Here is a 27,466-nt window from a genome sequence, read left to right as displayed (position 1 = left end):
TCTTGAAACAATTAAATTGTCTATGTTTTTCACTGAAATTTTTTGGAAACCTGAGAAAGAGGAAGACCCAGATGGTCATGGAAGGTAACTACCAATTATACGGATCCAATTCCAAACCTCTTTATCTATGGCTTTCTCCTTATTGGAACACTTCACATTCTTCAGAAAATGAGCCTTTCCTTCACCCCACCTTACTTAGATCTTTTATTAACTGAATCCCTAGGTATTATAGTTTACTAGACAGTAGTTTTCATTTGTTTGTATTTTACTTTTTAAAGTGAAATTGATTTACTTTTTATTTAATAAAATTGCATGCAACCCATTTAACTTGCTAAATCTGTGCCAAACTAAGAAAAGACTGTTCACAAATTGCCTATTAAATACTGACTTTTCTCTCAGTGAGTATGTATCCTGGAGTGAACAGTGAGATGTGACTTGTAAATGTATGGTCCCTTCAGTGTCACTGGCTGTGCTGAATACAATTCAAGGCAATTCTTACTATACACAGCATTCACCTTAGCCACTGGCTTTAGACCCTGTTCCCACAGAGGGTGTGACTGTATTGTACTTGTATGTTGTCTCCTCAAATAACTCGTAAACTCCTAGGGAGTAGAAATTACCTTAACTTGCACTTTCACTGGGCCAGAAGATGATGCCTTTTCATCTGAGCAAGTGTAAATTCTGTCCCACCCCCTGACCAAGCCACAGACCTGAGCCTCTGCTGGTCTCCACATTCTCAGTAAATGGAGCCACTATTCACTCAGTTTTTCAAGATGGAATCTGGGGATCGAGTTTTGATTCTTTCCTTTTCTTTGGCTTGGCACCTAATCCCCAGTATCATCTACTTCTCTACTCTTCATTCTACACCACTATCCTTGTCCAAGCCACCCTCATCTTTCGCTTGGACAATTGCATTTGCCTGTCTGCTTATATTCTTGCCCCCTCTATCCACTCTCTATCTAGGGCAGAAGGACTTTTGTAAAACACAGATGAGATTAACTTAATCCCCTGTTTAAAACCCTTTAGTCATTTTCCATCACACATTAAATCAACCCAGACTTCTTACAATAATTTATAAGCACCAAAATGACCTGACCACCCTGCTTATTAAACCTCATCTCATGTTGCTTTCCTCCTTTCATTTGATGCTAATCTCATGAACCTTCCTCAATACCCCAGCCTGGTCCTGCCCCAGGGCCTTGGTGCATTCTCATCACTCTGCCTAGAAGGGACATAAGCAGGTTTTCAAGAAACATTGTATTTGCAGAATGAATGAAAGAGTCAGGTTCTTCTTAAGGACAAAGACTATACTAAATGCCACCTCTCAAAAATAGAGAAGATACATGGTATAAGTATATAGATTAAAATGCCCAGTGCAGTGGTTCTCAACTGGGGGCTGTTTTCCTCCACAGGGGACATTTGGCAATGTCTGAAGATACTGTTGGTTTTCATAACTGGCAGTATGGTATCAGCCTGTAGTGGGTAGAGGCCAGAGATACCGGTAAACATCCTGTAATGCACAGGACAGGACCCACAACAAAGAATGACCTGTCTCCAAGTGTCAATAGTGCTGAGATTGGAAAACCTTACTTTAGGCTAATATATTTGAGTTAGGAGAAGTCAGTTTTAGTACCTCTGTTGGGCCTTTAAGTTCATCACATTACATAAACAGCCTATTTGAGTAATACCAGGAAACTTAATCTCCTTGATTAAAGACCACTTTCCCATCCTCAGGGACTGTATGTTGTATCTGTAAGAGCAATGCTCTTAGTCCACAAACGTACAAACTGAGATTCCCCTGTTGATGAACATCTTGCTCAACTTCCTCATAATGCTAGCATGAGCTCAGCCTTTCCATTTGTTCTTCTAATGATAAAATGACCGCTAATCCCCAAAGTTGAAGGCCTTCCCTCTAGATCAAGCGAGAAATCCTCCTCCTCCTCTGCCACTTCAAAGATTTCGGAGTAAACTTCTTTTTCATGATAGCTAAGATTCTGCCCATTATGGAGACATGATTTACTCTACTAAGAGGCTACCATTAATTTCAAGAAGATTGGAACTAACCACTGTATTATCTTTTTTAAAAAAAATCAAGAATCTACAGAATTTTAAATACATGCAGACATATGCATACACAAATAAAACTATAATGTAACATTATTAACAATAGCCAAACAATGGAGAGAGCCCAAATGCCCACTGACTGATGAATGGATAAATGAGAAGTGGTGTGATGGGGTGCCTGGGTGGCTCAGTTGGTTGAGCTACCGACTTCGGCTCAGGTCATGATCTCGTGGTCCGTGAGTTCGAGCCCCGCGTCGGGCTCTGGGCTGATGGCTCAGAGCCTGGAGCCTGCTTCCAATTCTGTGTCTCCCTCTCTCTCTGCCCCTCCCCCATTCATGCTCTGTCTCTCTCTGTCTCAAAAATAAATGAAAACGTTAAAAAAAATTAAAAAAAAAAAGAGAGAAGTGGTGTGTATACACACACACACACACACACACACACACACACACACACACACACTGGAATATAACTCAGCCATCACAAAGAATGAATTTTTGCCATTTGCAATGATGTGGTTGGAGCTAGAGAGTATTATACTAAGCGAAATAAGTCAGAGAAAGACAAATGCAGTATGATATCACTCATATGTGGAATTTAAAAAACAAAACAGATGAACATATGGGAAGGGGAGGGAAAGAAAGAGAGGGAAACAAACCATAAAAGACTCTTAATCATAGAGAACAAACTGAGGGTTGATGGAGGGAGGTGGGTGGGGTATGGGCTAGGTGGGTGGTGGATACTAAGGAGGGCACTTGTTGGGATGAGCGCTGGGTGTTGTATGTAAGTGATGAATCACTGAATTCTGCTCCTGAAACCAGTATTGCACTGTATGTCAATTAACTAGAATTTAAATAAAAATTTGAAATAGGAAGGAAAAAAAGACTACAATTTAAGACCATAAGGCTTTGCTATTATAAATATCCAGATATCCATTTTGTGAGACAAAAAGCCCCAGGAAAGATGCTTTGCTTCGCTTCCTTTGAATAAAATGAAAGCAGACTTTCCAGATTTACCCAAGAAATGAAATGGGTAGAAGCTAAAGTATTCGTTAAAGTGTTACCTGATTTGGGTCATTCAGGAAATAGGAAAATAAGAATGTGCTTACTTAGCCTATTTTTTTAAAGTGTTTGCTTCTCCTAGGCAGGACAAATGAGCTGGGAATTGTTCCTCTAGATATGTGAATTTATGGAGCGTGCTCAGTTGGAAAAAGTATCAAGGATAAGCCTCTTGAGACTCATAACTAATAGAACTAATATCTTCAAGGGTCACCAAATGATTCTTCTGAGACACTGAATGGCACAGCTTATTCTTAGATATAAATCACAAAGGTGGAAAATGTAGCTTATGACAAAAAGGGCAAACTTGGTAATAAGTACTCTATTTATACTTCTCAAATGATTACCCTGAGGGATAATCATTAATTCATCCTTGCCATACACTTGGTCATTATTATGAGCTGTAGTAAGATGATTAGTCAGAAAGCACGGTTTCTGGGAAAATCATCAGAGACCGCTAAGAAAAGTATTGCTGAGGAATAATACTGCACGAGGCAGAAGTCCAGTGGCCAAGCAAAAACAACTGCCAAATAAAAAGAATATAAGCAGGTTCCACAAAGGAGTTAAGAAAGCTGCTTAATAATGCAGAACTGGGAGAACATGGATACCCCAGATAGATGGAGAGAGGTGAGGTGAGCTTCCTTTCTACGCCCACACCTAGCGGTGCCTGAAGTGCACTGCAAAATTAAAATCACACATGGGCATGCTGCTAACCATTAATAAGAATGACTAGTTTTTAAAGACGTAATTACAAAGTACTTTTCACATTAATTATCTTTTAGACTTCATGATAGCCTCATGAGATGAGTTGTATTATCAGCTCCATTTTATAGAATGGGAAACAGAGGCTCAGAGAGTGTAAATAATTTTCCCGAAGTCACCAACTAGACTGCAAAGCCTGTGCTCTTACAGCAGGCCAGGGTTTCTCCACCTCAGCACTACCGACATCTGTGGCTGGATGATTCTTTGTCTTGGGGGACTGCCCTTTGATCTGTGGGATGTTTCACAGCATCTCTCACCTCCACCCACGAGGTGCTGATGGTACCCCGTTCCAGTCGTGGCAACCAAAAAATGTTTCTAGACATTGCCAAATGGCCCGCAGGGGTAAAACCACTCCACATTTAGGACCACTGGTCCAAAGTCTCAAGTTTCTCAGCAGAAAGGACATCAAGAGGAATGTCCTGTCGCCCCATTGCAGTCAGTCTCTTAACTGGCCAAGGAGGCTTGTTTGGGGGTGGGTGGGGAGAGACGCATGACAACGTCTAAACTTGATTCTCATAGCCTTCCAGCAATATAGGGAAAAGGGGCAGGCCAGAGTGGATTGTGGATGGTTACTTAGATGGAGTGGCTGTCTTGTTCATCCAGTTACTCAACAAATAAACTTACCAGTGCCTGGGAGAATGGTTTCATTGAGACACCAGTGGTTGAGCTGAAGTAGGTTGAGAGGAAAGATCATGAGTTTCCTGGAGATGAGCTTGGGGGATGATAAATTCATGTAGATAACAAGACGCACTGGTAGGCTAGGAGTAGTGGGCTGAAGGCCCAGGCCACAAACATATTCCCATCTGGAGGACTTGCATTCATTGGTCATTCTACTTTGCAAGCCACCCCATTTGCAAGCAGTCTTGGTGTTTACTTTCACTATTGAGTTAACTGTTGCCTTGAAAGTACTGTTTATCTCAGCCCACATGGTAATTGCCTTAAATTTAAAATCAAATCAACAAACTTTTGCATTCCAGTAAGGCTCTGTAGGAGATAAAACGACATGGTTTACACAAAAAGATAAATAGCAATCAAGGCAACATATCTTAGGTGCCAAATGAGTGGTTCAGCTAATACATACTATGGAATGAGAGGATGGAGAAATTGCTCTACCCACAATTCTCAGGGAGAACTTCACAAAAGGGGCTGACTAGCTGAGGCTTAATGGATAAATGGAAATAATACAAAATCTGTATAGTGGACCGGGGATCACACAGCTCCCCATGTAAAAAAGTACCTTTTGATGATTATTTTAATGCCATCTAGTCCCATTATTTCAGAATATGTCTAATAGGAAATTCATGTAGAGGCTCGTCCATGATAATTGTCCACAGTTCATTGTCAGAAAAACCCATAAGCAAAAAGGGTTTTTTGCTCACTCTGAGGTATTAGAGGAGGTTTGTAAGGACTGGTTTCACTGACCCCTTTGCCCTCATTAGATTCAGAGAATCATCCCTCTCTGAACAAAGGTGCCCTCATTGGAAACCGGGCTCAAGATTTGGAGAGACCTTACTGCAGCCTGTCTGTATGGCTTTGGGCATTACACAGTACTCAGCATGATGGTGGGAGGCGGTTATCAACAAGGGCGACAGAGGCTTTTGCTTCTCAAGACACTGCCTGGTTTATTCCACAAATCCCAGCCATCCAGTAGACGTTTACAATTCTGCATAAAATGGATGCAACTGTACTCACTGCGGGAGGTGTTGAATGGCAAATGAGCAAACAAACGAGGTGGAGGGGGAGCCACCCAAACCTCCATTCCTAGGGGCTTAGAAGAATCATTTTTTTCCTTCCTCCATGTGAAAATATAAACAGTTGCTTTATAAACAGTTGTCACTTTTTGACTTATAAAGATTCACAGTCTTTCCCTTTTGTTTACTTTGATGACCTTTGAAATAAGCTGCAACCCAAAGACGCAAAAGATTTTTTTTCCATCTTCATTTTTCATAAAGAGGAGTCTCTGTTACCACAGCTTGCTGGAAGCCAGCAGTCTCCTGAGGCTGGCTGTCACTTGGGTCCAGGCTTGCAGGGCCTTTTGCCCCAAACCCCCTCACTGGGCAGCTCGGAGTAATGTGCATTACCAGCCTGAGAGCACGCTAAAAGCCAGTTTTCTGTGGGTCAGTTCTTTTTATAAGGCAAATTTTACAGCTGCTCTAAAATCTGGGACATGCAAATTGATATAACAACTTTGTATTTCCTTTGCTCTTGTTTGCCCGAGAGACAGTATTGGAGATAGGACTGCATCTCTCAGGAATGCTGTTCCCCCACCCCTGGTGGCACCTCGCCATGGCCAGCCTTCTCTACCTTCCGTGGCTCTTTCCTCTGAGCTGCTCTTCCACCCACACTGGGCACAGATCTGAAAAGTCCGAGAAGAGCAGGAGGAGCCTTGGAAAAGTCCTAATGTCTTGTCTTTCATGCCTTGAAAAGTTCCTTTTCTTTGATTTCTATCTCTTGGTGAGAAATAGCACACAGCCACCTGTCCCAGTTGACGTAGCGTGTGAATTTTCACATTGAGTATGGAGTTAGGGGATACATGATAAAAAGAGTATTATTTAGCTTTTTATTGTTTCTGACTCCAGAAATAATGCATTCTTCCTTTGTGGTACTAGGACAGTCCCGTGTCTTAGTGGTGGTGGTAGTTACCCAAACCCGTGCATGGGATGAAACCGCCCCTCACACACACACACACATGAATACATGTAAAATATGGCAAAAGCTGAGTAAGGTGTGTAGTCTAGTTAACAGCAATGTGCCACTGTCAGTATTCTGGTTTTGATGCAGTACTACAGACAGGCGAGACGTCACAGTTGGGGGAAGCTAAGTGAAGGTACACCAACTCTACTCTTTTGGCAACTTGTTATGAAACTGTAATTATTTCAAAATGAATTGTTTAAAAAAGTAATGCATTCTTATTGTAAAACATTCTAAATTCCAGAAACATGCAACATTGATTGTAAACAGTCCCACCCTCTCTGTTAATAATTTGGCATCAGTAAAAACAGGACCATGCTATTTTTTGCAGCTTGCTTTCTCATTTACCAGTATGTCTTGGAGATAATTTCATGTCTGTCCATATAAATTTATAGCTTAAAAAAAAAAAATGCCCGTAGGGCATCTGAGTGGCTCAGTCGGTTCAGCATCCGACTCTTGGTTTTGGCTCAGGTCATGAACTCGTAGGTTCGAGCCCCACATCGAGCTCTGCACTGACAGCACAGAGCCTGCTCAGGATATTCTCTCTCTCTCTCTCTCTCTCTCTCTCTCTCCCTCTCTCCCTCTCTCCCTCTGTCTCTGCCCGTCCCCCACCCATGCTGTCTCTATCTATAAATAAATACTTAAAAAAATGTTTGTATAGCTTGACTCTATATGATGAGATACCTGTAGTAGTATTCCATAATTTTTTCCACTGGTCTTGTATTGGTTGTTTCTGAATTTTCCCGTTGCAGTCAGTGCTGCCAAAGATCATCCTTGGGCGTCTTTATCTTTGCCCATACCTCTAAGTGTTCTTGTGAAATAAATTCCTATTTCAGAAGTGGGTATTGCAAGACTGAGAAAGCAGCGTGTTTTACATTTTGATAGCAACGGCCAGACTTCCAAGTTGCCGCTTTGTCCAACTCCGAGGGTTACCATTTGTATGGAATATATCATATGTGCAACAAAATGGCCCTGCTGGCTACCCCCAACATGTCTGTGACCAATTTATACTCCCTGCAGTGATGAATGAGAGTGGCCATTTCCTTACCCAGTTACTAAGTGGGTCCTACCCACTTAAGAAAATTTTCTGTGCAAATCAGTTTTTTTTTGAGTATTGTTTTAGTTGCACTTCCTTAAACATTAGTGAAATGAAACATTTCTTCATGTGTTTATTGGCTATTTGTATTTCGTCTGTGAATTGCTTGTTTATATTCCTTGCTAAATATTTGCAGTTCCCAAAGAGTGTGCCAAAGTGCTGTGGGATATTTTAAATTTTTGTGAGAAGCCCAATGATACTTGCCATCTGTGAGATACTATGGGAGCTACTAGCTTGAAGTAACATACAGTTATCAACCTTAGCTCACGTCGTACTCCTTTTGATGATGCCATATATCTTTGCAAAGTTGAGTATTTGATAGTTGCTGTGGTAAAAACAAGTACCATGGGAAGGTCAGTGTGGAATAGGAATGAGGGTGACGGAGTCCAGTGACTCCAAGGCTTGGGAAGTTAGGAAGTATCCAACAGGCACACACATCTCATTAGTAAGTAATTGTGGTTATTAAAGAATGAAATCAAAATATTTTTTCTTTCAACTTATGTGTATTATTTTTTCAAACAGTTTCGCAGTTGTTAGGGCATAAATACTTACTAGGTTGTTTGGACCTAACTACTTAATAAATGGAACTGTTCGATATTTCTTTTGGCCTGGAGGCACCATGAAAAAATTATTGAGGTGTAAGGGTGCTATGAATGGAAAAAGCTTGTAATTCCCAGCCATATTTCATTCCATGACTTTCATTTCTGTTACTGGTTTGCAAGAGGTTTGTTCCTTGAAGGAATTAGCAAATGGTTTGCCCCTTATTTTTTTGGTTTTGAATATTCCTATTAATTTTTGCTGTCCCAGAGATTTCGGTTGTTATATTGACATATTTATACATCTATTTTTTTTTTTTAGTTTGTGGCTTTGTGTTCGTTCTTAGAAAGCCCATTTTTTACCAGAAGATTATAAAATATTTTCCTGTTTTCTTCTAGCACTTTTGTAGTTTCTTTTTTTACATTTGATTAGTTTCTCCATCTAGAATTTATTTCAGTGCAAGGCTTTGGGTAGGGACCCAACTGTATTCTTTCCCTAAGACCTAGTTGGTTGTCTTAATACCCTTTGTTGAATACATTAGTCTCTTCACTACTGTTTATAGTGGTTTTTTAATGTTTATTTATTTATTTTGAGAGAGTGCGTGTGCGCTCAAGCGTGTACACATAAATGGGGGAGGGGCAGAGAGAGAGAGAGAGAGAGAGAGAGAGAGAGAGAGAGAGTCCCAAACAACCTCCCCTGTCAGCACAGAGCCCAACTTGGGGCTCAAACTCACAAACCGTGAGATCATGACCTGAGCCGAAATCAAGAGTTGGATGCCCAAACAATTGAGCCACCCAGGCACCCCTCTTCACTACTGTTTAAATGTCACTTTTACCATCTTCTGGACTCCCTTCTCTCCCTTCCAGTGCTTAGTGTTCTGTCTTAGAATTTATGCATTTTATTTGTTAATATACATAACTTCTTGTACTACATCATGAGCTTTTTATACTTATTTCATCTCTGTGACCTATAGCTGCTTTCTCTTTACCTTCTTCTCTCCTAAAGCCTTTTTCTATAACTTATATTTAAATATACACAAATGTAGTTAGGATAATATAATGAACCTCATGTACCCGTCACTCAACTTCAACATTTATTGATTTATGACTAATTTTTTTTCATTTATTCCACCACCTCCTTCCTTCCTCCTTTCTCCTTTCTTCCTTTCTCCTTCCTGGATTGCTGAAGTAAACTGTCTTGACTGAACAAATTATCCTTATTATTTTTCATCAACAAGCTTTGGTACATCAAAGAGATCCTTATTTATCTCAGTATTGTTGTTAAGGAAACTCAAGAGTTGAAGATCCAGATAGATAGAAGAGATAAATCAGCAAGCATAATAAAGCTTCTCCTAAATAAGTTAAACTGGGATATCTTTTACAGAAAAATAATTTGTAATTTAAAACATTTTATCCAGGGCACCTGGGTGACTCAGTCCGTTAAGCATCCGACTTCGGCTCAGGTCATGATCTCACAGTTCGTGGGTTCAAGCCCTGCATCGGGTTCTGTGCTGACAGCTCAGAGCCTGGAGCCTGCTTCAGATTCTGTGTCTCCCTCTCTCTCTCTGCCCCTCCCCCACTCGCGCTCTGTCTCTCTTTCTCTCTCAAAAATAAATAAACATTGGGGTACCTGGGTGGCTCAGTCGGTTGAGCATCCTACTTCAGCTCAGGTCACGATCTCACTGTTCGTGAGTTTGACTCCTGCATTGGGCTCTGTGCTGACAGCTCAGAGCCTGGAGCCTGCTTCAGATTCTGTATCTCCCTCTCTCTCCGCTCCTTTCCAACTTGTACTCTGTCTCTCTCTCTGTCTCTCTCTCAAAAATAAACAGTAAAAAAATTTTTTTAATAAATAAAAAATTTATTTTATTTTATTTTTTTTAACATTTATTTATTTTTGAGACAGAGAGAGACAGAGCATGAACGGGGGAGGGGCAGAGAGAGAGGGAGACACAGAATCAGAAACAAGCTCCAGGCTCTGAGCCATCAGCCCAGAGCCCGACGCGGGGCTCGAACTCACGGACAGCGAGATCGTGACCTGGCTGAAGTCGGACGCTTAACCGACTGCGCCACCCAGGCGTCCCAATAAATAAAAAATTTAAAAATAAATAAACATTAAACAACAAACAAACAAATAATTAAAGCATTTTATCCATACCTTTACAGAAATGTATCTTATGTTCCAAAGTTAGGAACTCTTTGGTTAGAACAGATATTATTGTATCAGTGGGAATTGTTAATACTTTACATGTAAACTTTTGTAAGTGAGGTTAAGACTGAATACCTTTGATATCACTTTCTTTTTTTTTTAATGTTTATTTATTTCTTTTTGAGAGAGAGACAAAGAGAGAGCAAGCACAAGCGGGGGAGGGGCAGAAAAAGAGGGAGAGGAAGAAACCCAAGCAGGCTCCGTGCTATCAGCACAGAGGCTGATGTGGGTTCGAACTCACGAATCGTGAAATCATGACCTGAGCTGAGATCAAGAGTCAGATGTATAACTGACTGAGCCACTCAAGTGCCCCTGACATCACTTTCTCAACCTCACTCTTACCCAGTAGCTCAGGGCCCCTGAGACTTCTTCTGGGTGAGGGGACTCTTATCTGCATTGTAAAATTTGGAGCACCAGCCCAAAGATGATCTAAGACAAATGAATGCTCACTCTCTCATTAATACTGTGTATTTCTCCTACCCATTTGTGTGGGAAGAGTTTAGAAAGTCATTTTTAGCACTCCAGCTGCTGCTCTGAACATAGGCTGTGCTTCTGCCACCCCTGGAAGGGAGGCATGCTACAGTTCCAACTCACTAAATGCTCCATTCATGGAGCCCCTCTCTACACCAGACAAAGCTCCATATCCTTGGGGCCCAAGGACTATGAAGAACAGGACACAGTCCTTGCCTTCAAAGAGCTATACTCCAGGAAAGGAAATTGTGGATTGATAACTATGATGACAGGATTAAAATTTTTTTTTTAAATCAAATTAAATAAGCCGTTGGGCACTGAGTAGGAAAAGAGTATGTCTTGGGTCAGAGAGGGGGGTGGTGGTTGATGAAAGCTGAGGAAGGTTTTATGGAGGAGGTGATGTTAGCTGGGCCTTACAGTATGAATGGAATTTCAGTAGGCAGAGTTGGAGAGGGTGGTGGGGGGAGAAATAGAAGGAGCATCCTGGACAGAAAAGCATTTGTAAGTTGTCAGGAATGGGAAATTGTCCCATTCAGCTACAAAATAGATAGACGAAGTGGAGGAAATAGGAGGTAAAAACAGAAAAGTAAGTCGAGACTTCAGTGCCCAGCAAATTCTTCAGGCAATTGGAAGTCATTGAGAGATTTTGAACTTGGGAGTGATACAGTCAGGGCTTTAAGAAGTTTCTCTGTAGTCAAGTGTAAAATAAGTTTTGGAGGCAGAGACCAGTGAGTTGTTTTCATCTTCCAGGTGTAAGATCTTTGGTTCCTGAACTAGAACAAGGGGAGTGTTCACAGAAAGGAGGGAATGAATTGACACACGAAGTGACTTTTCAGACCCCTACAGACTTTGTGTGTGTGTACATATTAGTCCTTAAAGATATTCATGGCCTGTTTCCTGTGATTCTCTTCCCCAAGCCAGTGTCAACTAGGAAGTAATTACACATCACAATTAGCACCCTTTTTCTGACAGCAGCAACAGCCAAGTGTCACCTTTTGGGAACTTCCCAAGACCTTCCTAAGGATTTGTCCTCATCTGATAAATAGGTTGAGGTTTGGAGGAGTAACCACTTGAAATACTTCCTGGCCTGCCCTCTAGGATTGGTGGGTAACTATGGGTGGCACTTGCCCACCAAGCCCTTTCTTGTAGGGGTGACCAGGCTGAGTAGCTGAAGTGTCCCATGGTCATGCCTCCCGTCGATTGGGCTGTCAGTAAAAAGGACAATACGCTGAGCCCTGTACAGATGCCATGGGTGGGTCCATACTCCCAGTAAGCACCGTGCCCTGCACTGTGGAAATCAGAAGATAAGAAAGGTGTTCCTAAGAAGCCTGTGGTCTGGTTATGGATATGATTAATAGACCTGAAGCAGAAAACAATTAAATCCTAAACCTCATTGTAGTGATTAGAAAAGATACATAAGTTGGAGAACTGTCTCTTGCTTTCCCATCTCCTACCCACACCCACATACAAATGCAGTCTACCTTTTAAATAATTTTTGCTGTATCTCTTTCTCCACATTTGTATGATTAAGCATGTTTCTGTGAATTAGAAAGTTTAGATTCCTTTCTCAGCCGTCCCCCCTTCTCACACCCTCCCCCTTTCAGTCTGACTCAAAGCCATAAAATACTCCTGCCTGCCTGCCTTTCCTTCTGTTTGTATGAATTAAGTCGACAGGATAAATATTCACATTCCCAACTACAGGCTGCAACAATGTTTGCCTGTTCTGCCCAGTGAGTCGAGAGAGAAAAAGGGGGCCTGACATCACCCTATACTGTACATTCCCGGCATAGATCATTTATTCAAGTCCCTGAAAAAATACAGATGTTTTACCAGCCGAAATAAAATCCTGTGTAAACACTGAGCTTGGAAAAATGTGGCTCTGACTTAGCCGTGGGGGTTGGGGCAATGCAGAGAGAAGGCAAGGCAAAATGGCAGATACAGAAATTTTATACTTGGCTGAATGTGATAGGGGCAAACGTGTTCTCCCAAAGCCTGCATGCTGCAAAAGAAGAATAGGATTTGTGGTTAAGAAAATATAGTTGCAAAAGTGGATACAGGTGCTGATCTTCCAAGTCTGGGATGGTGAATGATTACAATACATTCAGCTCATTTATATCTGACCTCTGAAATGAACATCTCTTTTCTCTTTGGCGTTGTCCTTTTTCACAGCCTGCCTAACCTGGTCCTGTTATTGCTGGATCCTGCTGTTTCTGGAGCTCAGCTGCTGTTGATTTTATAAGGGGGAAAATTGCCTGGAAGCCATGCTTGGTGAAGAGGAAAACCCATCTCGGCGTTGCATTCCCAAACAGCCATATATCATCTTGATCTTGTCTAACACAAGTCACTATTTTAGTCTAGCAGCATAAACCAGACATACTTTACTGGTGCAGTGCAAGTTTTTTCAGAGATCTGCCTCATGACTCTTTTTAGGCCTGTGGCACTTATTCAAAGAGTATTACATTCGCTCCTGTGGAGTCACTTTTAAGATTCAAAGCTGCCCAAATGGACCCAGTGCTTCATACAGATGCCTGGGGGCTCCCCCGAGTCTCTCTGTGTTTAGAGTAGGCATGGGGGTCGGCAAGGAGTAACTATTTCCAGGTTCTCCAGATTCCTCTTTGGTTCTCCCGGAGTTTCTCGGGGCTTGCATCTCAAGGGCAAGGACACTAGCCTGCTGCCAGCTGCTTCCTGGCCTCCCGTCCTGAGGGCATCTTCTGGCCAGTCCCACTGCCTTCGATAGTCCTGGGTGGTGCTGCTGGTTTGCCCTTGGTTGTTTGTGTGCGCTTTCTGTCTTTCTGACTGGGTTACAACCATCTTAAGTCGGCAAAGCTTCCTCCTGCTTCTTTTGCCAAAGACACCTCTTCCTCCACTCTAGTCTTTTTTTTCTAAGGGCCTGCAGAAGCTAGAGGCAACCCACTGGCCTTTGTCCCAGGGTGGTCATTAATAGAGCTCCTTTTCACTCTCAAAAGAATTCGTGCCTTCCAAGATAAATTACCCTGACTAGAGCAATCATCAAGTGGATATTCCTAACCCAACTCATGAGATCCCTTTTCCTCATTCCCAGACCTGCCACGGGATATTATTCCCTTGTGAGCCCCGTTGTGGAGGATGGCTCTCCCTCACCAGCTGCCTGAGTTAAGAGGCTCTTTTCTGACCTGCAACTCCATGTCTAACACCAAGTTGCCAAGTACTGCTTCTTCAGCTTCCAAAATGTCTCTCAAATGTATCCTTTCCTCTCCATTCCACTTTTACCATCCAGACCGGGGCTCTCACAAAATCAGAGTCCTATCAGCACCAGGCAGATAAGTGAATGAAGGGAGACGAGGATAAACACACGGCTCTCCGAGTCCAATCCTTTGTTTTGAAACTTTTGAAAGAAGTCTGAGCTCAGTAAATACTTTATTTTCCTCTTGTTTCTCCAAAAGTTAAAAAGAAAGAAAGAAAAAAAGAAAGAAAGAAAGAAAGAAAAAGGCACATAAGCAGTGATAAATGACACTGACACTCCACCTTAGGCCCACGAATAATAGGCAGTCGTGGGTGTGACAGTGAACTGGACCCCCGCAGGTGACTGTTGACCCCCAGGTCTTCTGATTTTTCAAAAGAAGTTGGAAATCAGGATGATTCTGATGTGAAATCTCCCAGTTCGTAAATGACGGGCTAAAACTACTGTGTAGGTCAAAGAAAACACCTGCAGCTGCTTTGAGCCCACCCACCATCCTTGGCTCTCAGTATCTGGTTTTGACCCTCACCACCTCTAGCCTAGACTAATAGTAATCTTGGTCATCCTGCCCCTTCCAGTTCCAGCCTCCACACTGCCCTGGTCTTTCCTTTCCAAATGACACATCTAATTATTTGAGCACTGTTTCTAAAGCGGCCTTTGCCACCTACAGAAGAGAGGACTCGTCCCTTGCTGGTGCATTTAAGATCCTCCTCATTCTGACCTGACTCCTCTTTCCAGCTGTGTCTTCTATCACCCCACACACCGCTGACTGTGCTCTCGCCACACACAATTACTTGCTGTTCCCTGAGCAGTCCTGATGCTTTCCTTCCATTCATAGGTTTTTTAAAGAACAGTTATAGGGGCGCCTGGGTGGCTCAGTCAGTTAAGCGTCCAACTTCAGCTCAGGTCACGATCTCGCAGTCCGTGAGTTCAAGCCCCACGTCGGGCTCTGGGCTGACGGCTCAGAGCCTGGAGCCTGCTTCTGATTCTGTGTCTCCCTCTCTCTCTGCCCCTCCCCCGTTCATGCTCTGTCTCTCTCTGTCTCAAAAATAAATAAACGTTAAAAAAGAAAGAAAGAAAGAAAGAAAGAAAGAAAGAAAGAAAGAAAGAACGAACAATTATAGATTTCCAGAAAAACTGAGCAGGTAGTACAGAGAGTTCCCATATCTTCCTTTCCTCTCCAGTTTTCTCCTGTTATTAATATTTAACATTGGAGTGGTATGTGTGTTACCATTAGTGACACATTATTTTTAACTGAAGTCCATAATTCAAGTTAAAGTTTATTCTTTTTTTTTTTTCAACGTTTATTCATTTTTGGGACAGAGGGAGACAGAGCATGAACGGGGGAGGAGCAGAGAGAGAGGGAGACACAGAATCGGAAACAGGCTCCAGGCTCTGAGCCATCAGCCCAGAGCCTGATGCGGGGCTCGAACTCACGGACCGCGAGATCGTGACCTGGCTGAAGTCGGACGCTTAACCGACTGCGCCACCCAGGCGCCCCATAAAGTTTATTCTTTTTGTTGGCGATACTGATATTTTAATACACTTTCAGATTTTTTTTTATAATTGAGTTTCCTCTGCTTGCACGGTCTTCCCCAGATTCTGGCAAGATTTGCTTTAAGGCCAAATAGGAATATCACTTGTTTTGCAAAGCCTTCTCTGACTATTTTTGGAATGGGGGCTGGAAGGGAGGGAGCAAACAGGAAAAGGGAGAGAACTAACATTTTTATCATGTGCCTAATGTGTCAAGTAGTAGTATATATTCCTTTGAGTCTTTCTGCAGATACTATTATACAGTGTTTCACTGAGGAAGCAGAGGTTAGGTAAGTTGCCCAAAGCCCCACGGCTAGTAACTGGGTGGACACCCATGTCCACCTGGCTCCAGAGCCTGTACTCCTCCCACAGGGCTGCATTTCCCCACCCTGATCTGGCCTCCCTGCTCTCCCTACTGCAGTGAGGGGTGCAGTGTTGTTCAGCTCTGTCTTCTCCTCACACGTGTTTGCAGCAGCTCACCAAACCCAAGGGCATGTGTCCCAAAGGCAGAGTCCGTATGGGAAGAGGCACCACTTACCGGCGTCAGTTCAGCAGAGGTTTGTTCAGTTCCTGCTCTGCACTGGACTTGGTGGAGGGTGAGGCCAAGCATAAGAGGAAGGTGATGGCGATGCTGTGTGCAGGTCATAAAATTGCGACCAGGCAGAGTCAGGGAAGCTATGGACTTTCCGTTTATCTGTGACTAGGATGTAAGCTGCGGGGAGCAGGCATTCATTTGTTCTGTGCAGAGGCTCCTAGGACAGTGCCCAGTAGTAATTGTTGTTTAAATATTTGTGACAAGTTTGGGCCACCTGAAGTGACACTACACTTCTTAGACTGCTCACGTGCATTCAGTGGGTCACACAGCTTCGCTTTCTCTTTGGGTTCAGTGCAGTCCTATATCATAGGCTGTTTGCAAATTGTCCCAGGCCTGGGCCAGACTGTACTCCTGGCCTGGAAGTTCTCCTGAACCAGAACTTTCAGAGAAGGAGGAAGGAGGAGGAATTGCTTTGCCCCCACCGTCTTTTCAGATCCTGGGAGCTGCCTGGTGCTCCTGGACCTGACCTTGGACCTTAGTTCCAGAGGCCCAGCCTCACCTCTGGACTTCACCCCAAACGATGGCCTCATTTTGCTTGAACAAATTAAAACAAACCCTCTAAATGTCATGTGAAGGTAGCCGTGTGTTCAAATATAGTCATTAATTTTCTTAAAGAAAAAAAAATGATCTCAAATACAGTAACTTGTTTCAGACATTTGTTTACAAAGCTTTTCTCCCCTCTCCCCGTCTTCTCCTCTCCCTCTCCTTCCCTGCCCGGTTTTCCCTTGACTTCTGTGACCCTGTCTTTCACTTCTCTGGCCCTGTCTCTCCTACATGCTTCTTTCCACCGCGGTTCTTTTAAGTGTACCTCCCTCTGCAGTTGTCCCATGTAAATAGATCGCTCTCCGTTCCTGGTGAATAACCAGGATCACAATTGTTGTCTGGGTTGTGCCCAAGGTGACAGAATTGATGGACCCGGAGGCTGATTTTCATAAACCAGAGCTATGAAGCGTTTCAAAAACAGCCTTGTTTTTGCCAAGTAAGGTGAGCAAATATAGGACTAAGTTTAAACATCCATCAGGAGTTATTTTTGAGGTGATTGCTTCTAAATGAGAGGCATTCGAAAATCTCACAGCTTTCTTTACAAGTAAATTCCACAGTCATGTATTTTGCTGGTGTCTGCTGATTAATTACGATCCTGTGACACCATGAAAAACCCTGGTGGTTGGTTGTGTGCAGCTGTGGAGAAAAGTAAAGCAAAGCCCAGTGAGTTTGCCAACTCCTTCAGGATAGTGCGGATTCAGGCAGAGGGAGGTGGTTTTTTTTTCTGGCAGTCACCACAGAAGAACAGAAGCCCCAGCCAGACCCATTTCTCCAGACTTCTCGACGGGCGGTTTGTGTCCCTGCGGGGGTGTGGTGAAGTAGTGATACTTGATCTGTTGCCTCTGAATAACAGATCCATTATTAGAGGAAGCATTTTCAAGTCTCCACATCGGGATTGTGTGCCCTCTCCTATACGATTACTTGTGTTTAGACGACAAAAAGAAAAAAAAAAATAGTAGTTACATATAGTAAAGTAATCACAGTGTATTTTGATTCTTTAACCAGAGGTGCTCTGCATGTGTTTGTTGTTGGTAATTGCAGACGTCTGACCCAGGAAAACAGCCAGCTCACTCCCATTTAGGGGTCTGATGATTCTGGATCTCTTTTATCTTGGCCTCTTCCTTTTTCTCATTATTCCCTTCCATATTTAACTTTCACTTAACGCTCCTCGTTGGCAGGAGAGAAAAAGTTGAATCTTGTTGCTTAGGAAGTCATCTGTAGCTCTGGTGAAGGACACAATAGGGAAAGAAAACAGACTAATTATTAAAATAGACTTTCAAAGTTCTCAGTGTGTTTATCCATACTTGTGTTGCTCCGCCCCCCTCCCCCCCCCCCCCCCCCCCCGCCTTTGATTTCCATAATGGGGCTGAAGGGTTTCTGTGACATGCGTCGTTCTCCTTGGCAATGGCTGAGGTCAGAGGATCTCTCTCTCTGCTGCAGGTGCAGGTTTGTGCTCCTCACAGTGTTGTTGATGTCATCACTGAGCGTGAATCCACAACATGCTTACGTAAGCTGCGTGCACATGCACACAGTCATGGGTCTGCTGGATCTGTGGCCTTCATTCTAAATAGAAGCCACCTAGAGATACAACAGGATTTGTCTTTCTCTGCTCAATTCTAATATGTAATGCCATGTAGAGTGAGAATAGGATGCGTCTGCCTTGGTGCCTCCATTCCGGACATCTCCGTGGAGAACTGCTAAAAATAAAATATAAACAGTTTACAAACATCACTACCCTGTGCTTGCAAAGGCAGGCATCATTGTGGCCTGCTTCTTTGGCCAAGACTGTTCTGATAAACCCAGCACATGAGCCAGTTTGGACTGTGAGACCGTTGATTTTTCCCTCTTCAGCAAGACTTTGATTTTGAAAAGGTACATTTTTTTTATATGAGACCACTAACATAGAGCAAGTCGTTTGCCTTTCTTTGCTAAAATCAATGTATAGGTTTTCTGTAGCTAGTAAGCTCTTGGATCAAATAACTGGTCCCTGAATAGTCCCCTTTGCTTGGAATTGTGCAGGGAACCCAGGGCATAGGTCGGGATCGAGGACATAGGGTTCTTACCAGTTGCTGTGTCTTCCCACACCAACGTGGTTTTCTGCAAAGAAACCAGAGCTGTGTTCTGCAGGTGTCTGTTTTCTTTGAGGGGAATATTTTGAGGAAACCTAACAGGGAGGAACTGAGCATTTAGGAAAAATATATTTTCACAGCAGGATATTGCTTTTTCTCTTTTTTGGTTTAGGTTTTCCATTTGTTACAAGCCTTCTCAGACTCCAAATACAGACTGAATGCATACTTTCAGCAGGAGCTGGCTGACGTTGCTGTTTGTACCAGAGCCAAACTCTGGCTGGCCGAGAGGTATGTTAAAACCCCACATGAGCGAGGAGTTATCAGGGGTTAGGAATACATTGGAGAATTGCTGTTTCTAGTTGTGGGAGTTTTAAAAGTCGTTGGCATGAGTTTTATAAACTTATTGGAGTATTTATCTTTTTAGAACTTTGGGTTGTGGTAAAGAAAGAAAAATATTTTCCTGACAATCTTTCTGAAACTGCTCTATGGCTGGGGGGCATGTAATATGGCTTTTTATCTGTCCACCAATCAGCTTGTTTCTATTAATACCTGCCATGTGCCCAAGCCTGTGTCAGATGTTATGGCAATGAAAGGCAATAACTGACTAAATCATGTGGTACAAACTCTTAGGCGCCATGGCAATTCATAGATTAAAGATTGGGGTCAGACTTGAATAGGTACGGGGAGACCATTAGGGTGTGAATAAGAAAAAGACGTGGAAGTTGCCCCTTGTAAGGCAGGTAGTAGAATAGCTTGAATTTTGAATAATCAAGGCAAAGGAGTGTGGATACATTTATTTTTTTCACTCTGGCCATTGTCAATTTATCGTGGAACTTAGAACATTTACTATGTGAAAGATGGAACAAAAAGAATTTCTCATTTAATACGCAGGGAGTCCTCTCTATAACATTGTGTTCAAATCTGTGTCTGTAAGACTCTGATGTTGGTAGGAGAGTGTTACCGCAAGGACCCCCCCCCCCCCACACACACACACACACTGTGTCCTCTGTAAGCTCCAACACACTGGGTCCAGCAGAGGCCCACATGCTACCACATTCCATGCTGGAGTGTCTTGCATTTGGTTAGGAATCAGTGCATTGGTTGTCTAACAACCAATTGTTGTTAGACAAAAACAAAAACCTTTTTTGTTTTTCAAAAACGAACTTTTGTTCCCTTTTGTTGGCTCCCTACCTTTTGGAGGCAGGAAAGGGGTATAGTATGAGGCCCGAAAGTCAGTGTAATCCAACAAAGTCTGTGGCCTGTGGCCTTTGTGTTAGGAGATGGAAGGGACGCAGATATAGAAGAACTAGCTCTGACTTCAAGGAACTCACATCCAGGAGGTAAGGTAATAATTTGCATCCATATGACAAGGGTAATAAGAAATGTATGTAATAAGCACAGGAGTAGCCCAGAGGAGGGACGGGGAAGGGCCTTCAAGAGATGAGTAGAATTTTACCAAGTGGCCGGGGCAGGGAGGGCATTCCGGGCTCGGGTAATGTCAGAGTCAAGAACATGACTGCGTGAAATGGCAAGGTGACAATGGAGAACTATAAAGGTAGCTCTTCTGGAACCTAGTAGAAGGTACATGAGACCACGGAAATACGTGGAGGCCACTCGGCGAAAGCTCCTAAAGGAAACCTTTAGGCGAAAGGGAGCCCCTGAAGAATTTCTCAGTGTGTAGATATGAGTCTCCATGTCTGTCTAAATACCTATAGCTTTGGATGGGGATATTGATGGGGAAATTCTCTCATGTCTGAAATGCCAGTAAAGTGATGGTTACCTCTTATTTTTAGACCAGTTTTTGTTTTCTCTCTTTTATGTAGAGAGAACGAGTTGATTGACCATAAACTGCCTCTGAGCCTAGTATCATTTGCTTTTCATGTGGCTTTTAGGTAACTCCCCTAAGCTGCCTTTTTTGGGAGGATAGGGAATTATAATCACATTTGTGCTCTCATCTGTTTATCAGTTAGCAGGCCAGGTCCTCCTAGCTGTTGTTTCTGGGGATCCAGAAGTCAGGGCTCTCCAGGAACCATCCTATGGAAATCTCTGTTTCCATCCAGAAATACCCCAAGAGGGAACCTGAATCTCCTATTCTTCAAGTGCTATAAAAGAGTTTCTGCCCCCTTAGCCTGCTACCCTTTCATGGCTGTCATAAAAAATCATCATCTGCTGGCTTCCTGAGCCCATTCCTTCTTGTTGGGTGGGAAGGAGCAGATGGTGTAACAGGCCAGCATTTGAATGGACCTTCGTGCTGTGCAGTCAGTGCCTAAAGATGGATGACCAAGCTGCCTTCAGCCTCTTCTTCAGCTGGAGAGGACCCTGTGGCCTCTTTAACTTTCCCTCTGGTCCCTATTGCAGTTTCCTATTTAGGTTTTTCAGCATCATCACTCCCCCCCCCACCCCCCCACCCCCCCCCCCCCCCCCCCGCACACGCACTTTCTCTGATTTTTCTCCATGACATTCCAGCCCTAGAAAACAAAAGCATGAATCACCGCAGTTCACTGCGTTTCCACCTTCCTTGCTGAGAGTCTAGGAAAGCCACTTTTATGTTTCCAGTACAGTCAACTCTTTATTATCCAAGTGTGAACTTTATACTTTGTGGGTGGTCTGTAGGTGGTTCCTAACACCAGGCTTCCTCTTGCTCCCAACACACTTTTACCGTATTAATCAGGATGTGTTCAGAGCCTGAAATAAAGTTTGGGAGGAAAGCACACTGCCAGAGCACAATTCATTCCAAAGCTGTGTATCAGTTTTTCTGTATTATCCACCTCATTGACATGATAACCTTGAGGTCCCCAAATAGAAAAGTGTACAATTGTATATAAGTGATGAAGCTTCAGCCTGCCCTGTGAGACACACCTGCCTTGTCCCTGAGGTCCTTTGAGAGTGTTGCTGTGGGAAGCTGTGTGTCTAATACCTCCATGCTCACGTGAGCCCATTCTGGGTCCTAATGGGCCATTCTTGAAGCCAACCCCTGTGTTCACGTTATCACCTGCCTTTCCCGTGAAAGACGTGGCAATGTGGAGTATTCCCAGTTCTAATGGGATGGTAACCTTCAGTTCTAATGCTGAAGAGACTCTTTATGTCCCTAGCAATTTACATATGAAAGAAGAATAAATGTTCCTTTGTGCCTACTAAGGATTTTCTGTATCTTTTGAGTATAAGCTATGAAACATTAATGTTACTGAAAAAAAAAAAGTTTAAATTTTTTCTTCTACAATTTATTTGATTATTGACTTGAGTTCATTCAGTCCAATAAGTACATAAACATTAGTGAGGGTGTCATTTATTTGTCCTTTTATTCCCGAAGAAGGTTTTTAAAAAAAAAAAATGCTTTGGAGCCATTGGATAACCAATTCGGTTTTTAAAATTTTGACCCTGAAACTGAGGGCACATAAAATAAAGACTTTTGTCATATATTTATGTTTTGACTTTGCAAGATTAATTGGGATTTATATGAGGTGGTTAAGCAATAGCCATGGAGTTGTTGGGGAATTTTTGGTGATGAACGGCCAGCTGGCAACATGGCCTGAGGAGAGGCCTGGGCTTCTGCTCTTACAGGCCGCTTTTCATTCCAAGATGTCAAAGCCTTTATGGAAATCAGCTCATTAATCCTTCAAGTTCCTTCCTTCCCCTTTTTCCTCCATCCCTCCCTCCTCAGTCCAGGTCAGTGTCTCTCTCATGGGCAGTTTACCGGCTACTGAAGGAAAATGAAGCCGACCCAGGCCAGAAGTGGGGTGTGCATTGGGGTCCGTGGCAGGCCTGGAGAGGCTGGCTGCAGGTGCTCTGCGAGGGCTATCAGCAGTCTCCTGCCTCCACTGCCCCCCCCCCCCGAACCCCCCCCTCCCCGTGTGGCCCCGTCTGCCACCCTTGCAAATGACAGATTCTAGCCCTGCTGCCCCAACTGGATTGTAGGCCCCACCTAAATAGGAAGGACTTTTCGAAAGCCCTGTCAAATAGGACTAAGAGGTGAAAAGACTTACTATTTTGATTAAGAGTTGGAATTAGTATTTGGGGCTTAAAATTTTTCGGGAATCAATTTGGTTATAAAAGGAAGAAGTGTGTGTGTGTGTGTGTGTGTGTGTGTGTGTGTGTGTGTGTGTGTCTGTGCGCGCATGCGTGTGTGTGTGTGTGTGTGTGTGTGTGTGTCTGTGTGTGTTTAGATAAATGTGGTGAACTGAATGAACCATCAGACTAAATAAATGCAATGGATGATGGGATGACCAGGAAGAAAAATGTGCCCCACTAAATTTTTTTCACCTTTTTTTTTCTTGGTTGTCAGTGTAGTGTATGCTTATCCTAGAAAAGTAGGCAAGTGCGAAATTTGAAAGCGAAGAGAATTTAAGTCTGCTTTTACCAACATTCGGGTGGAAACCACCATTTCTAGTTCACAGTTTTATGTATGTAGTTACTTCATCTTTTCTCCTGTGCCTTTTTTTTTTTTTAACAGAGTTGAGGTTTTGCTGTAGCTAAAAGTTAGAGCTTACTTTTTTCACTTAACAGTATCATGAAAGTATTGGCTATTATTATTAAAAACTCTTGATGATGGCCAAGAAGGAAAATAGTATGGTGTTTCCTCAAAAATTTAAAAATAGCATTACCATATGATCTAGCAATTCTACCCAAATGAATTGAAAACAGGGTCTTGAAGAGATATTTGTACATTCATGTTCACCGCTGCATTATTCACAATAGCCAAGAGGTGGAAGTAATGTAAGTGTCCGTTGATGGATGAATGGGTAAGCAATGTGATATATATGGACAACATAATATTATTCAGCCTTAAAAAGGAAGGAAATCCTGACAAGTGCTACAACATGGATGAACCTTGGGGATATAATGCCAAGTGAAATAAGCCTGTCACAAAAAGACAAATGTGGTTCTGATTCCACTTACACGAAATACCTAGAGTAGTTACATTCGTGGAGACAGAGTAGAGTGGTGGTTGCCAGGGGCGGGGGAGGGGGAATGAGGAAGCAGCATTTAAAGGGTATAGAGTTGTAGTTTTACAAGATGGAAAGAGTTCTGGAGTTTGTGACTCTTGGTATTGGCATTTATTAAGTACCCAGATTGGCTGATGGTGAGTTTTTACTTCAGGCAGTAGTTCTTAATGCTGATGGCTGCATATTAGAATCATCTGGAGAGGTTTTAAAACCTGATGCCAGGTTCCCCCTCCAAAATTTCTGATTTTTTTTTGGTTGAGGGTGTGGCCCAAGAACTGGTAGTTTTAAAACTCTCCAGGAGATAGTAAAATTCAGTCAGATTGAGAGCTACTGATGTGTTCTTGTGCCCTATTGTGTCTCACATCTCCTTGAGAAAGAAGATGAAGGATGAACATCGAGCAAAGTAGCAGTTATGTTAGAGGGCACTTGTGTTTTCTTCTAAGGCCACAGATTCATTTAAGAAAGTTGGAACGACCATCCCTGTAGCCTGCTACCCAGAAGATACAGTCATTAACTCTTTAGTGCCACAGATGTGCCAGTGTGAGGGGCCACACCGTTGTGCACTTTCATATACGAGTGAATTTCTGGGATAGATTACTTGAAAGATGCCTCAGCAAAGATATATTAAGTTATGTCAGTTGCCATCAGAAGTGCCATTTAAACCTGATGCTCTGGTGTGGTCTACTGTCCTAGAAGCTTATGGCTCATTTTTGGTTTTTGAGGTAAGGCTTGAATAGAATAGGCTATATACCTGTATCACTTTCTTCAACAAATATTTATTGAGCTCTGCTGTATGCCAGACTGTATTAAATACTGCAACTATCTATTCAAACCAGACTTCACTGTAGAGTAGTCAACAGAACAGGGTCTTGTTCAATAGAATCCTAGACCTAAAAACTCTCACCTGGAAAGAATCATGAAGTTCATTGCAGTCCACTCCCATCCCCATGCATATGGGAGAGTATATAGCTCAGAGAGGTTAGGAGATCTGTTTGTTTTCTCACAGCTGACCAGGGCGGGGGTGAGATTCTATCTGATAACAATTAACATTAGGTCCCTCTTCCTTGTGAGGCTCTTTATACTGGACCCCATTCTCTACAGCTGTTCGGTTTCTTTATGTCAGGCTTTAAATGGTGTCAGCTTACATATTGTCTAGAACAGTGTTTCTCAGACATTAATATACACGTGAATCACCTGGGGATCTCCTTAAAAATGAAGACTCTCGTTCAGTAGGTCTGGGATGGTGCCTGAGATCTTGCATTTCTGACAAGCTCTCTTGCAATTCTGATGCTGTTGGTTCTGGAACACAGTACATATTTTGAGGGTCAAGGGTCACTGTGGTCATCCAATCCATGCCTCTTTGAAATACTCCCACCTTCACACCCTCATTCTTAAGAGCTAGAGCTTAGGGACACAGGAGAAGGCTAAGACTACTGAAGGTGTCAGCCCGGAATTCTTTCCCCATCCACCTGGAATGACCTTCCCGGAGGGGCTGCATGGCTCCAGCACTTCCTATGAGGAATGCACACTCCCTTGTCTGGGCAGCCATCCCAGTGCCCTCAGTGCCTAGGGTAGGACCAGTGCTTGTTGGCATGCAGGGAGTATTATCATTATGAAAATAACAGTCTGATAATCTGGTGAGAAAAACAGCCTCTCAGGAAGACAAGAAGAGGTCCCAAGGTTACTAGGAAAACAACCTTGGGCAATACAGTTTTGAGTAAAACAGTCCTGATGGGGAGAAGAGATGGTGGAGGGCACTAATGTTTGTTGAAGACCACTCTTCGTGCTAGACTTGATGATTTGCTACGGCAAGTTAGTTCTTTTTTGCAAAAAGTATTGGCTATATGATCCCTCCACCTCTCCATACGGCTTCCCCATCAGTGCTCCTGACACCCCCTGTTCACTCCTGCGTGTGCTCCTCATGTGCTCCTCCTTGTCCCCAGTGCTCACTGCCAGCCACTTCCACATCTCCTTCCCTGTCCACCCCCTTGTCCACTCTCATCTGTTCTCCCCATTTTCTCTCTCGGTTATTGGGCCCAACTAAGTAGAGTGGTGAGCTCCTTGAAGGCCTTGGATTTAAATGTGCAAGGAAAATCTGCTCACAGAAGACGAAGCTAGGATGGTTTTTTTGTGAGGCAATCCCACTTCTGCCCCAGGGAGTGTCTGTGGCCAGCTGCAGAAGTTCTGGTTTGGGATTCTGTTTTGGTTGACAGCTGAAGATGGCCTTTACTTTCTAGCCACCAAATTTATTCACACAAGAGAGTATACTTCCCAGGCAGGAATACAGGGGTTTAGGTCTGATTTGGTTTTCCCACTGTTCCTTAGCCCTTCTCAAATCCCTCGTGCCTCCTGGACTGCCCCCCCCCCCCCGCCCCCCAAGGAAGAGGTCCTTCGTTTGCAACTGCTTGAAATAAAGAGAGGCCTCAGCCCTATGCCACAGCTGCAGGTTGCTGCTTCGCTCCCATGCTGCTGAAATGAATCCAGTCAAGAAGGATTGTTAAAATATTCTGATGCTCATGTGGCATTTTAAGGCTATCATTTGTGGTCCCTGCCAAAACTTTAAGGGAAGCAAGTCCTAACAGGGATGGGTTGGTTACATAGCACGTTTCCAGGCATTGCTGGGGGGTTGGGTTTTGCTTTTTCGGTCTGTTTCTTTGCTCTTTTTTTTTTTTTTCCCAAAAAAGATGTGTTCCCAGTACTCCTGTCCCCCCTTCTTTTTTAAAACTGTTTTTCTTTCAACCCCCAGATTTTACAGGGGACGGAGATTGCCATTAGGACTACTCTGAGCCCTCCCGCTCAACCTACTTGAGCCTCACACGTATTTGAAAGATGAGAGAGATGAAGTTGGTGTATCTCAGACCCAAGCTTGTTGAGATTTGTTTGCTTCTCTCTCAAACTTCTCAGAAATGTTTAAGGTCAAGCAAGATACCTTGGGATGAGATCCTGTTTGTATTTTTTAAAAACAGAGAGAACCATTGAGTTAATACGTTTCAACCCAAACCAGTGGATGAGATGCAAAACATTTTCCTCATTCTATATTCCTTTTAAAAATAGGTCACATTTTGAAGGAATAAGGTGTTTGAGAAGAAGTGAAGCTTGAGAATATATGAGGTATTTCTTGTTGACAGTCTGAGCTTATGGAAACTTGTCAGGTAAAAGTAGTCACAAGAGATCAATATATTAAACTGAGCCTTTGAGCAAGTTGCCCAAGATCAAAGCTTCTTCATATTGCAGTGAGAAATAAAAATAGGTCTTCCAGGCAATGACACATCAAGAATCCCGCTGCCAACTGCTGATGCTTTCTACTTTTCAAATATAGAAATCTGCAACTCTAACCTGGAAATGGCACTTAGTTCGATAAAGGACTCTGAAATATCTGTCTTGCTCCACCTGTAGCTGTTGGCTTATAGACATATTGCTGTTGGAAGATTTGGGCAATGTTGTCATTGCCCAGCTTGCAAAGGAGTGCAGGCTTTAAGTGTCCTCAACACATTTTCCTAATGTTATGTAAAACACTAATATAGTGGGTTATTTTTTTCCCTGTAGCATGTAACATGTTCCATCTTTTGGATAAATCAACACATGGAACCATTCCCAATGAACTCCAGCCAATTCAGATTCACAAACAGTACAAAGCCATGTAGCAGGCACAGTGGGGAACATAGAGATGAATGATGTCATCCCT

General features: G+C 43.0%; 1 protein-coding gene across 4 annotated transcripts in view; it reads left to right on the top strand.

The window, feature by feature from the left end:
- Nucleotides 1-27,466, top strand: part of THADA (THADA armadillo repeat containing) — a 330,132-nt gene that overhangs the window by 211,566 nt on the left and 91,100 nt on the right. For all 4 annotated transcript variants that reach the window (XM_047852046.1, XM_047852045.1, XM_047852044.1 and 1 more), the window contains exon 30: nt 19,011-19,126. In XM_047852046.1, coding sequence (XP_047708002.1) covers nt 19,011-19,126 — 116 coding nt within the window. The remainder of the gene's footprint in view (nt 1-19,010; nt 19,127-27,466) is intronic.

Source organism: Prionailurus viverrinus, chromosome A3 (genome assembly GCF_022837055.1).
Source record: "Prionailurus viverrinus isolate Anna chromosome A3, UM_Priviv_1.0, whole genome shotgun sequence".
Taxonomy (NCBI): domain Eukaryota; kingdom Metazoa; phylum Chordata; class Mammalia; order Carnivora; family Felidae; genus Prionailurus; species Prionailurus viverrinus.
This window is presented reverse-complemented; position numbering and strand designations above follow the sequence as displayed.